Below are 13,354 nucleotides of genomic sequence, written 5' to 3' on the forward strand. Positions count from 1 at the left end.
CAGGTGGGATGTTGCTCTCTTGTCATCCTCACCTTTTCCAACATTATTTTCCTACCATCCATAAACATCCCCCTGTTCAGTTTCTACTTTACAATGTGTCACCTACACTAGACACTAAAACCCATTTTCACATCTTAGTAATGCTAGAAACAGCCACTGACATTTCTACTTTAACAGTCAGCTCTCGGCTATCTATGCTTGGGACAAGGGAACAGTGACATAGATAAACAAAAAAGCAGCTATTCCAAATAATTTGACTTAAGAAGCCATTGTCTGCTCTCAGGCAGTCTTCCTAATTGTATTTGCTTGGCCTGATACTGAAATGGGTATGTATTCCCCACATGAACAGCTCCTCAGTAGGGCTCAGAGTAAGTACAAGAAGCCGCGTGTTACACGTTCACCAGCTTAGCCCACAGAGTGAGATAGGAACCAGAGTAACCTAGGCTTAAAACCAAATTTCTCTATATTATTTTGTTTAGGCGAAACTAGTCTAATTGCCTGAAACTTTCCTTTTTAGGTGCTATTTCCCTATCTCCTTAATAGATTTATTTCTGTTATCTAGACCTTCTAACTTTTCCATAGCATTTATATAAGGGCATCCAAGAGCATAGAGGAGGAAGAAGTTCTTTCTCTTAGGGATTGGTTCTGAAAGGCTCATGGGGTGGGTCATCTCTTTACTGGCTCTGAAAGTGTTGGTTGTATTCCAGCACGACTCTTTCTAATTTTTCCCTTATCTTTGATACAAGATGGAGTGGAAAATTTGACCCAGTGCTCTAAATGAATATTTTGCTGTAGCCACTTAAGATTACAAATGGTGACTCTTCTTGTCTGTTACATCTCTGTTAATTCTGTCTAACCTCAGGCTCGTGGTTTTAACAAAATCACCGTGTTCTATGCTTTTTCAGTTTAATGGCCAACTCCTTGGTTTCTTTTTGCTTTGTTTCCTAATTTACCTGTTTATTCATTTTATTCTTTACAATATTAGTTACTTTTCCCAGCAAGATGCCTTCTGTATATTTAGTGAATATTTCTCTTTTTTTAGATATATTCAAACACTGATAAAATTCATCCATTTCCCCTTACGATGTTATTAACATGAATGTTTAACTCTAAGCAGACACACCACTAGTATTAGTAGAGCTGACCTTCCTGCTTTGAATGTGGGGGCCTTTGACTAAACAAGAGTGAAAGAATTGCCCTTTGTTTAACTCACCTTTAAAATAGTCCAATCCCCATCTGTCCTATCCGTGGTCCAACAAATTACTTATTGAACAAATAGTACGTGCATGTCATTCAGGTCCTACTAATCAAAAGTTGGGTACAGAGGTGAGATAAATATAAAAGATATTCATCCTTGGGGAGGAAAAGAAGTGGGAGGCAGGCAGCCACCACGCATTCATGAATCAGGGGAGAATAAAGCAAGAAAATGAGTTCGGTGTTGAATATCACGGGTAACAGGGTGGATGCCCAGTGCTAGGGTGCAGGTAACCAGGTAAAGGAGGTGTGCAGCCTGAGACTATGGAAGAGCCCGTTAGGCAACAGGGACAGGAAAAGGGGGAGAGAGGAAGAGAGAAAGGGAAGGAGAGCAGGGAAGGGCAAAGTAGAAAGAGGACCCGCAGGGAGGGCGGTAGGCATTGAGCTTTGCGGCTGTAGCTGGGTCCCTTGGAGAGCCTTTGACACCAGTGAAAATTTTTTTGTGACATCTCAGGGACAGCTGTATTGAATAAAGCAGATTGAGTCTAGTGTTCATGTAAGTATGTTTAATACAGCTTTAACAACAAGGAAGATCTGTATGTTCTTATTTACTGCTTGATAACGTTATGGTCTCTAAAGAAATTTTTAATATTTAGAAAAGTTCAATATATTTTGTCAGTCTGCATAATCTCCTGGGTTATGAACTAGTGCTGGGGCAGAGGTACTCTTAAGATACATTTTTTTTAAGTTTGTGTATTCCATGGTACCTCCAGCCATTGGAGAAATCCTGATTCCCAGCATGATCTCTATCTTAGATTTTCTTTTCCCAATCTGGATGAACTTTGACATTTCAAACTTTCAGTATCTACCGATAATCTACCAACTGCTGGAGGATCTTCTCACTTAGAAGGGACTTCAAAGCTAAGCGTCACCAGCTTTGAAAAACCAGTTTCAACTGTAGCTCCTTTCCTTCGCTAACCTGGTGTCACATCTGGGCATCCATTTACTGATCACAGTGAGACATTAGAGGTAGACTCAGGTCAGAGAGGACCAAGAACTCCTTTGCAGGGTCAACTGTTATTGTGTTTGCCCCAATAAAGGAGAGAACTTTCACTAGGTCCTTTTTATTACATTTGCTGTAAATAATGTTTTTTCTTATGTTTCATATTCATTTTCTCTGATTTTTTTCTCTTTTTGGGCCAGACTGGTAAGCCACGCATTCTCTCATCCTTGAGAGATTTGCACATGGTTATGGGTTTCCCCAGACATTTGCACATGGCCGGAGTGGGTCCCACTGATCACACAGGCACTTCCCCAGGAATGTATGGTGCAGATGGTGAGGAAAAGATGGCTCCAGAAAATGTACCACCCAAACCTTATGCAATTAGCCAAATGAGTAGACACTTGGAATTGTGTTGGACTGACAGACTTGAAATCTAGAGATCCACTGGCCAGAAAGTTGATATTCTATATTCTATTCTATGTGTACCTGGAGCCTGGCTCAAGATACCCGAGCTGCAGGAGCCTTGGTAAACAGAACACAGTGGGTCAATCCGTAGCACTTGTGAGACTTTTAAACATGGGAACTAAGGCATTAGAATTAGAATAAGGGCTCCCAAATTTGCCCCTTGGAAATGCACATATTATTCTTTTACTAAAAATGGAAAGAGGGCTTTTCCTTCAATTCCCATGGGAAAATTATAGGTAATGAGGCTTATTTTGATTAATACTAAATTTCATGGCATTTTGCAACAAGTGCTGGTGACTCTGGATGAACAAGTTTGAGAACCAGTGATTCTGGAAAGGTCCATCGCTCCATCACCCCAGAGTCTCACGGGAAAATAATTCTGAGGTCAGAGGAGCTAGGGATTTGAATGGCCCTTCCTGCTTCTGTTTGGGCAGCTCAAAGCTGTCTACCTGTAAATAGGTTAAGTCTGTGTCCTCCTGCTGCAGCCAGGCCATGAACTCCATTTACATCTATTCAAAAACCTTGCTTAATTTTTCTTTCTAATGTCCTACTTTTCATAAGGACTATAAGCTATTTCAGAAGACTCTTGGTAAGGCAGCTTATAAGTTGAAGGTTACTAAATGCCATTAAGGCAGCTAGCCTGGTAATTATAGACTCTATGCAAAGTGCTTTAAACAAATTACCCCCAGCCTATACCTCCAGCCAGAAACAGCTCTGGGACACGGGAGGGGAGGGTGAGGCGATACTGGGTGGAAAACAGCCGCTGGGATTTTACTCTCCCAGCTCACAGGGTGGAAACAACCTTTGTAGTTATAACCAGACTCTTCTTCTACTACGTAGGGGAGGAGTAAAAGGAAGGAAGAAAGACGGGAAGAAAGCTTCTTCCCTTGGCCTCCAAAGTTTTTGTCTGGTAGCTAAAGGAGGACAAGAAGTAAAAAGAAGCAAAAGCATCCTTGGGCCCATTGGTCTCAAAGTACCCCTGGCACCTGGGGACCCTGGAGCTGCAGACTGAACAAAGCAGGGGGGTGAGGTGGGGGAAACATCCTGGCAGAGTCAGAGGCTTGGTCGAGCTCAGCACCCAGCAGTCCTTCAGACCCTGTTAAACTTCAGATGTCAGCTCTTCATTGCTCTACATAAAGGCACTGTTTTTGATGTTTTAGTTAAAATAGTGTAATAAGTTGGTACACTTAGGTATATTCACAGAAGTAGAGAAGCTTACTTATACTGATCCCTATACACTCAGGCCACATGAGCAAACTGCACGCCCTGCTCTCAGCTGTTCAAATTCACACGTCCCTTCTTTTCCTGCCATTACCCCAGAGACTCACGGGGAAATAATTCTCCCCTTCCTAGAAGCCATCTGTATGAGTTTGCTAGGTCTGTCCTAACAGAGCAACACAGACAGCAGAAGTGTGTGGTCTCACGGTCTGGAGGCTGGAAGGTCGAGGTGGTGGCAGTGAGGTTGGTTCCGTCTGAGGCCGTGACGGAGAGTCTGTCCCAGGCCCCTCTCCAGCTTCCAGTGGTTTGCAACGTGCACTGTCCCTTGGCTTGTGGAAGCATCTCCCCGATCTCTGCCTTCATGTTTTCATGGGCTTCTCCTTGTGCGTGTCTATCTCTGTGTCCAAATTCCCCCTTTTGAGAAGGACACCAAGAGCCCACTCTTCTCCAGCGTGACCCCATCTCAGCTAATTATACCTGCCATGACCTGGTTGTCAAATAAGGTCACCTTCTGAGGTCCTGGGGACTAAGGACTCAGCAAATGAATTGTGCGGGGACACAGGTCAACCCATACATTACCCTCCAGATCTCAGCCTTTTCTAATCTCAAGGGCGCAGCTTTAGCCATCCAGTCCAGTCCAGTCACCTGGCGTTTGTATTGGCGCTAACCTTTACCAGGGAATGTTAGTTCCTGAGCTCTTCAGAGCCAGCCCCGGGCTCGTGCACTTGGCATGGCTCTGCTCGCCCAGCGTGGCCGCCTTTACTATTGCCGGCGGTCTCTGCTGGGAGGGGCAGTGGGGTGGGCCGGGTCAGGACCATCTCTGCGCAGGTCTCAGCGCAGTGAACTTGACTGAATGAAAAGGAGTGTACAAATCAACAGCAGCCACGATTTCCAAATCTCGGCACCCAAAGTAAGCTGTGTGTGTGATCCAGCAACATCTTTATCCCGGCTTTGTGTTTCACCAGCTAATCTCAGGTCTGAATGCACTTCTCACCTCGCTGCCAAGTCGGGCTGGAGGGCTTCCTCCTGCTTTCCAGGATCAGGTCACCCACGTGCCTTCTGATCCAAGCAGGACATCACAGCTGCCTTCCTTGTCCCTGGCCGTAACTAATCCCATTTCCCCAGTCTTTTCTCTTTCTGCCAAGTGCCACCCTCCCTCCTGGATTTCTCTTCTTGCTGCCTCAGTGGTTTTGCTGGTCCCGCCACGCTCCACACCTGCCACCTGGGCTCACCTGGCAGCTCGCCTCTTGGTTTCCACCTCTGCCCTTCCTGGGAGGACTGGGCCCTCCTCCCCTGCATTTGCCTGTCCCACCAGCATTGCATGCTGGATGTCTTAGCCATTCCAGCCCCCTACCCCTTGAAATCACTTACTTGTACCTCTACCCTCGCTGAGATTTCTATTTATAGACATTTAAATAACTTGGATATCATCCTGAAGAGCACACTTAATCCAACATCCCCATAATTCCAGACTAATCCCGACAGAGGATGGAGGATTATTTCTTTTTACCAGTTTATATGGTAATAAGTCGTCCCCCAAACTTTGAGATGGGGGAAGGAATTCTTATTATTTCACAAAGTGAGACACTAAATTTTATCTCCTTTCTGATTTCAAAGCATCTTCTGCAGTTGTCAAGTACATGGATATTCATATTTACAAAAGAATGAACACAGCGGGAACACTACTATTAGAGCACTATGAAAACACAAAGATCATTGTTTTCCTATATAGTCTACACATTGTATCAATGAGGTAGCAAATAGCTGAATATTGTATTTAACCTTTACTAACAATGTCTGCCAGAACGCCTAGCAGACACTAGGAGACCTTTCTCTTTCTTCCTTTCTCTCCCTTTGGCACCAACACATTCATTCAGCCTGTGTTGATTAAGGCCCATTATGTTCCAGTCACACACTGGTCACAGGTCCTCATGTTGGAGGGACTTGGAAAGCACAGAGATAGCATTTTTCCACTGGGGAGACTATACCCACAGTTACCACCCTTCTCCCCAAAAAATGATACAAAAGGAATGACAAACAGTGAAAAGCTAGCTTTAACATTTTTATTGAAAGGTATGTTATCCCATTGTTATGTTAAAACACTCACGCATAATCCACCACACAGACCTGTAAAAGAACTGGGCAATTAGAACCTAGAGTTTCAACTGTGACCCCTTCTGGGCAGAGGGATGAATGAGACTGTAGATGATTTTCTTCTTTTTGCTCATCTGAATTTTGTAATTTTTGTACCAAAACCCAAATATTATATTTAAAATTGTTTTTAAACTTTTGAGGGCTTCCCTGGTGGCACAGTGATTAAGAATCTGCCTGCCAATGCAGGGGACATGGGTTCGAGCCCTGGTCTGGGAAGATCCCGCATGCCGCGGAGCAACTAAGCCTGTGCTCCACAACTACTGAGCCTGCGCTCTAGAGCCCATGAGCCACAACTACTGAGCCTACGAGCCACAACTTCTGAAGCCTGCACGCCTAGAGCCCGTGCTCCGCAGCAGGAGAAGCCACCGCAATGAGAGGCCCGTGCACCGCAACGAGGAGTAGCCCCCGATCGCCGCAACTAGAGAAAAACCCGCGGGCATCAACAAAGACCCAAATGCAGCCAAAAATAAATAAAATAAGATAAATAAATTTATTTAAAAAAAACTTTTGAGATAAAAAGCTTATGAGGATACTGTTTTCTAAATATTGCCATGTTCTGTTTTGTTTTGTTTTACCTTCTGCAGCATATAGTGACTTAGGCTACTACATCATCAATAAATTGCACCATGTGGATGAGTCAGTGGGGAACAAAACAAGAAGGGCCTTCCTGTATCTTGCTGCCTTCCCTTTTATGGATGCAATGGTGAGTAGAGAAGATCGTTGGCACTGTTTAAAAAACTTATGGTAAAAAATACATAACCTAAACTTCACCATCTTAACCATTTTTATGTATACAGTTCAATGGCATGGAGTATATTCACATTGCTGTGACTCTTCAGAACTCTTTTCATCTTGGGATACTGACTCTATTCCCGTTAAATACTGCCTCCCCACCCTCCCCTCCCCCAGCCCCCAGCAACCCAGAAATGGATCCACTTATTCCCCCCAGAAAATGACCAACACATCCGAGGCTGTCTTCACTGCCCACCACATTTTTTTCCCGATTGTGATAATATACATATAACATAAAACTTCCCATCTTAACCATTTTTAAGCGCCCACTTCAGTGGCATTAGGTGCATTCACATCGTGGTGCTCCCATCACCGCCATCCACCCTCGGCCCTCTCCATCTTCCCAGCTGAGTCTCTGCCCCATTGAACACTAACTCCCGCCCCCGACCCCAGCCCCTGGCTCCTACCACCTCTACTTCTGTCTCTGTGAACTTGACTGTTCTCGGTACCTCGTGAGTGGAGTCCTACAATATTTGTCTTTTTGTGACGGGCTTATTTCACTTAGCAGAATGTCTTCAAGGTTCATGCATGTCGTATGCAGCAGGTGTCAGAATGTCCCTCTTTTTAAGGCTGAATAGTATTCCTTGTATGTGTAAAAGCCACACTGGTTTACCCTTTCATCCATCAGTGGACACACCGGGGTTACTGCCACCTTTTGGCTACTATGAATAGTGCCACTGTGAACATGAGTGTGCCAATAGCCCTTTGAGTCCTTGCTTTAATTCTTTTGGGTATATAGCCAGAAGTGGAATTGCTGGATCATATGGTAATTCTGTCTTTAATTTTTTGAGGACCTGTCATGCTGAGTTCAGCAGCAGCTGCACCATTTTACATCCCCGCCAGCAGTGCAGAAGGGCTCCAACTGACCACTGACTTTTAACCAGTCCATCTTTTCAGTTTATTTTATGAGAATTATCTATATTTGCCACAAGTTCTGGCAGTAGGCAAGAGAGCTTGTTTGAAAAATTGATTCAAATATAAATTCCTTTCTGATATATTCAGGATCAAGGGATCAGAATAGCTTTCAGATAAACTTACCACTTGTGTGGTATAAGCACCCAAAGCTTTTTAGAATAAGACTCGCTTGAATATACTGATAGAATTTTATTACTTTAATAGCCAGCTTTGCTAGATTAGCTAAGGGTGGCTGACTTCCATAGATTAAATTCTTTGTTCTGATACTGAAGCGTTCTCAGAGAATGCTTTTTTCCTATTCATCTGTGTTATAGATATAAAAGAGACTTAGCCAAATATGTATATTTATATATTTCCAACAATGTCTAATGCTAGAAAATAAACCTTTTCTTTGGGATCCATTTTAAATTACCCTTGGAAGGAGACTTTAACATATGATAATCTATATAGGTTTTTCTACCAGTCCTTACCTCCAGTTCTATATACATTAGACATGTGGGGTGAATGGAGGTATTGAGGTATGGCATTAGCCCCCCGTCCTCAGAGGAATGATGCAATGTAAAAATGTATGTGGTCCATCCTCTCAGATGTCATCAGAAGCCTTAATGTGCCTGTAGCAGGGTTACGGGGGCAGCCTTCTTGAGTCTGACAGCTTCCTACTGGTGGGCCAGGGAGCCTTAGATATTAAACCCTTAGTTTCCACCGGAGGTCCTGATTTTTAGTTGTCGTGACATCACTTTAGGTGGAGAATTTGGCCACTGGAACACTTGTACCTGGATTTTCTTTTTCTTGCTTATCACCAGGTGTGTTTACTCTGGTAGTTGATGCATGCCCCCTGCTCCCATACCCCCTACCCCAAAAAGAAAACAGCCAAGGGTTTGGAGTGTGTAGAACCGGATTCCCCACAGGGCCCAGGCTGGACTGAGGTAGTACCACAGTGCTTTCAAAGCAGTGAGAGAATTGAATGGAGTGGCCTTTTTCACAACCTAAGAGAGTAAAAGCCCAGCTTCTTCAGCAGAGCCCATGATTCTGCTCTAATGCCTGCCCTCCTGTCTGTGCTGGGACTGTGTAAACACACAGAAGAATTACAATTATACAGTGAACTCAGGGAACTCAGGACTAAACGTGACTCACAGACTCTTCAGTGCCCTGTGTTCCACTTCCCTTCTTTGTTTATTTGCCACGGAAGTTTCCGAAGCTCAGTCTAACCCCAGCACATCTGTGATGGACACCCTTTTCTTCCATGTTTCATCTCTCAACTCCCCCAAAAGGCCCAGTAGTAAGAGATTGCTAATAAAAACCAAAATAATACATACCACCCCAAACACACACACACACATACGCACACACACACGCACACGCACACACGCACACACCTTGCAGCATGGCCCTGATGTATTTGTTGGAGAGATAATATTTGCAAATCACAGAGCTTATCGTCCAGACAGCTTTTGGTCAACAAAGGTAGCCTACAAGCCACAATTTGCAAATGTTATCTACGCCTTGCGTTTCTTTTCCCATTTAGCACCTTTGGCCCTACGAGCTGAGGAGGAAGTAGATGTAGCAGCGGCTATAAAGTCTTGATACAGACCTAGGAAATAAACCATACTTGTCTGATTATGTTTAGCTCACGTGAAATGTTATTTCTTTGTCAGTTTAGGTCAGCCGTTACTGGTTAGAAGGATGATGCTTAAGCGGATCCTACTTTGAACTTCAAACCTTCTCCAAACCTGCCATCCCCTGGAACTTTCATTGTCTGTAACCCTTGGAGGACTTTCCTCTTAATTTTCCTCAAAGGCACGAAGTGACAGATCGGATCCCGCCCAAACTTAAAGAGAAGGAAACAGTAGAACCCTGATCAGTCAGTGAGTGCCTGCAGTGACGGTAGTAACTCGGATCCCGTTTAGAGCCCTCGTTAGAACATGCTTCACGGATGGAGAATGCTGTGCTGTGTGACTCCCACTGGCCCCCCATTCCTGGTATTCAGCCAGGTTTCCTGCCAGACACACAAACCAGTACACTAGTCTGCATAGAACTGGAACCAAATACACACTGTGCAGACATTGGTTCCACTTAAGTCTCATGTGGTCCTAGCCGCCAGGCTAAGTTACAGTCATTTCACCAATCAAAGATGTATGAAACCTGTGCTACTAAGGTTGGGGGGTGCGTTTCTATTCTGTTTCAGGAATGCCCAGGGACTCATAATGACCAGAAATAACCTAATCCCAAAGGTGTATCTCATACCCTGTTCTCTCCTTCCTGGCAGGCATGGACCCATGCTGGCATTCTCTTAAAACACAAATACAGTTTCCTGGTCGGATGTGCCTCAATCTCAGACGTCATAGCTCAGGTAAATGTGATCCGTGTGTCCATCAGAGCTGCTCAGAGCCCCTTTCAGGTGATGGACAGAACCGGCTGCTGCCTCGTTTACAACCATCCGCTCCGCGAGCGTCCCTGCATTACTCAAAACAAACGTGAACTTCCATAAATGCTTGTTAAGTGAATGAGCAAATGGAACCCCCCCCCCCCCATGATACAAGCGTGTAGGATCTTGCAGGAATGGGTGTTGTAGGAATTTAAATTTACTATCAGAGGTTTTGCCCTTTATTGTTAAGGCACTTGCACGTGAAATGACTCTGAAGTCAAAGCTAGTGGGTGGTCACAGGGTCACTGTGCACACATGGACCTCTGTGTGGCTGAGTCACTAGATGCTAGTTTCTAGAGAATGCTCCTAGGAATTATTCTTTATTTTTTTTTATTTTTATTTTTTTTTTATTTTTTTTTATTTTTATTTTTTTTTTATTTTTTTGCCGTACGCGGGCCTCTCACTGTTGTGGCCTCTCCCGTTGCGGAGCACAGGCTCCAGACGCCTGTGGCCAGTGGCCATGGCTCACAGGCCCAGCCGCTCCGCGGCATGTGGGATCTTCCCGGACCGGGGCACAAACCCGTGTCCCCTGCATCAGCAGGCGGACTTTCAACCACTGCGCCACCAGGGAAGCCCTAGGTATTATTCTTAAATGTTGTTGTCACCTGGGGCTGCCACTCACGCATCATTCTCCCACATTTGGAAAGAATCAGGAAGTCGGCTTCATCTGAGAACATTATACTTCTGTCCAGTTCCCTGAGGTCTGGCGCCAGCCCTGGTTTCCATTCTCCTTCCTGTCTTCGTCCTCCAAAGATATCATGAAAAATTTTAGCAGCAAATTAGATTTAATTCCCATAGCCTGTACGCTAGACTTAGTTCCTACAGTCAGGGGTTTGGAGAACGATTTCTTCACGGAGAAGGAGGTGGACTGATTTCTAAGCTCCCTTCCCAATTCTCAGTTCCATTCTATGAACATGTCCACACGTTTCTTCCTGGTTTTTCCCTTTTGTACACGCTAGTCTTTCAGCCACCTTTTTGAAATAATCTACTGTTCAACTGTTAGTACCTCCCTAAAGACCAAGAATTAAATTTCCAAATTAATTGCATTTACCATGGATCACTATTAAAAGTAATGTAAATTACTTCCTGCTAACATTATTTTGTGTGTGTGGGTGTGTGTGAGTGTGTGCACGCGCACAAGCGTGAATACTAGCTAACGTCATTCTTTGATATATCTTTGTTAATTTTCTTGGTGAGTTATTAGAGATTTTTTGGCCTGGTCTCACTTTTAATTCATCCTCTGAGGGATGAACTAAACTGCCTTGTTCACTCTAATCACTTAATTTGAAATTAAGGAAACAGCTCTTATTTTTAGCATTAGCATCAGCAACTCAGTGAGCATTTGTAGATGTGTTATCTCAAAAGCAAAAAGCAAAAAAACAAAAAAAAACCCACCTATCTTCGCCTAAGATAAATATAGCAGCATCCAAGGGTAGAGGAAGAAATCACATCCCTGAAAAATTCTTTGCCAGTGCCCCCACAGCCATTTTCCTTCTTAATTTTTTTTTTTTTTTTTTTTTGCGGTACGCGGGCCTCTCGCTGTTGTGGCCTCTCCCGTTGCGGAGCACAGGCACCGGATGCGCAGGCTCAGCGGCCATGGCTCACGGGCCCAGCAGCTCCGCGGCATGTGGGATCCTCCCGGAACGGGGCACGAACCCGTGTCCCCTGCATCGGCAGGCGGACCCCCAACCACTGCGCCACCAGGGAAGCCCTTCCTTCTTAATTTTAAACCTGGTCCTGGCCGCTGCCTGTTGGGAGGGCTCAAAAGCTCGGAATAAACATAACTGGTTGGTAGGGGCGATGGAAGCTGGATTCAGGTGCCATCTGGCCTTGGGCTTTTCCTGGTGAAGTTTCTGTTTTAAACCTTATAGTTGGAGTTCCTGCCACAATTTGGTTGGGGGAATAAATTCAATGTTTGTTCTTAAGTCTTCTGCTTCCCCTCCCACCCCCCAGCTTCAGTCCTCTCATTACTTGAAAGCATTTGTTAATTACCAGACTTGGTAATGAATAAATAGATCCTAGGCAAAGTCCTTTGAAATACCACCTCGGCATAGGTAGATAGGGAGTAATAATCACCAATGATAAAATGAAAAGAGTTTATAATGCCTTGAATTTCAGTGGCAACTCCCAGTTTGAAAAACTTTTACTAAGCTAATTAATTTCCCATCATAATACAAAAAAAACCTTTTGCTTTGGTTCCAACATGCCATGCTTTTCTGTGTCACCACTATTGTAATAGTCATATGTTTTTGATTTATTTTGTGATCATCTAGACTTTCTTAGCTTGCTCAGTATCAAATGAGAATTCTCATGGGGTGTTGGGCCTCAGTGGGACCTCTAGTCCTTTCCCCTTTGTGCTGTCATCAGCCCTGGCCTTCTGAAGTCAGCTGAGATCCCAGGGATGGGATCCCAGGATCCCAGCTGAGTAATCGGGCTGCACTACTCTAGGTCCCTTTGTCTCCTGCCTTTCCATCTCAGCCTTCGGGCAAAATCCCCGTCCTGAACCACCCAATGGTGTGCACCTTGCACCACCTGCACCCAGGTAGCAAGCACTCCAGCAAAAAGTTACACAGTGGGACAAACTGATCAAAGTATAGATTCATCCTCTCATCACTCACCTCGGCGGACTCTAGTAACCATGTCAGAGGGTCTCCGCCCACTTCACTCTCCCTGGCAGGTGACCTCATTGCCTACCTCACTGAGAAATTTAAACCCACATGCCTACTTTCAGACCCTTGCCTCATCTCCGTTCCCCCTCCCATTCCAGGAGAGGAGGTGTCCCTCCTCTGTCCAAGGCCACTTCTTCCTCCTGTGCCTTGAAGCCTATCCTGTCCTGCTTTCTCAGGAACCTTATTTGATTGGTTATCAGTGACTCCTTCTCTCTCCCCTGGATCATTTCTCTTTGACATGGAAACATGCTCAGACATCTGCCATCTTAACACCATAACGACAGCAACAAGAGGCTTTTTCTCATGTATGTCTTTAGCTACAATTCTCTATTACTTCCCAGCCACACCTTTTGGAAGGCCAGTTTCCTCTCACTGTCTCCACTTTTTCACTTCTCTTTCTTCCTTTTACCTACCCCACGCTGACCTCCACTCCCATCAGTTTGCCCACACTGTTCTCACTAGTGACCCTCTTGCCACTGAATCCAGCGGGCACTTTTTGTTGACCTCATGGGTGTCTCA

General features: G+C 44.7%; 1 protein-coding gene across 1 annotated transcript in view; it reads left to right on the plus strand.

Moving 5' to 3' along the window:
• ANKH (ANKH inorganic pyrophosphate transport regulator) overlaps positions 1-13,354 on the plus strand; it is a 142,593-nt gene that overhangs the window by 80,360 nt on the left and 48,879 nt on the right. The window contains exons 3-4 of the mRNA XM_082836180.1: positions 6,619-6,737; positions 10,008-10,091. Of these exons, the coding sequence (XP_082692306.1) occupies positions 6,619-6,737; positions 10,008-10,091 (203 nt within the window). The remainder of the gene's footprint in view (positions 1-6,618; positions 6,738-10,007; positions 10,092-13,354) is intronic.

This window comes from Leucopleurus acutus (assembly GCF_964270905.1).
Source record: "Leucopleurus acutus genome assembly, chromosome: 3".
Classification (NCBI taxonomy): domain Eukaryota; kingdom Metazoa; phylum Chordata; class Mammalia; order Artiodactyla; family Delphinidae; genus Leucopleurus; species Leucopleurus acutus.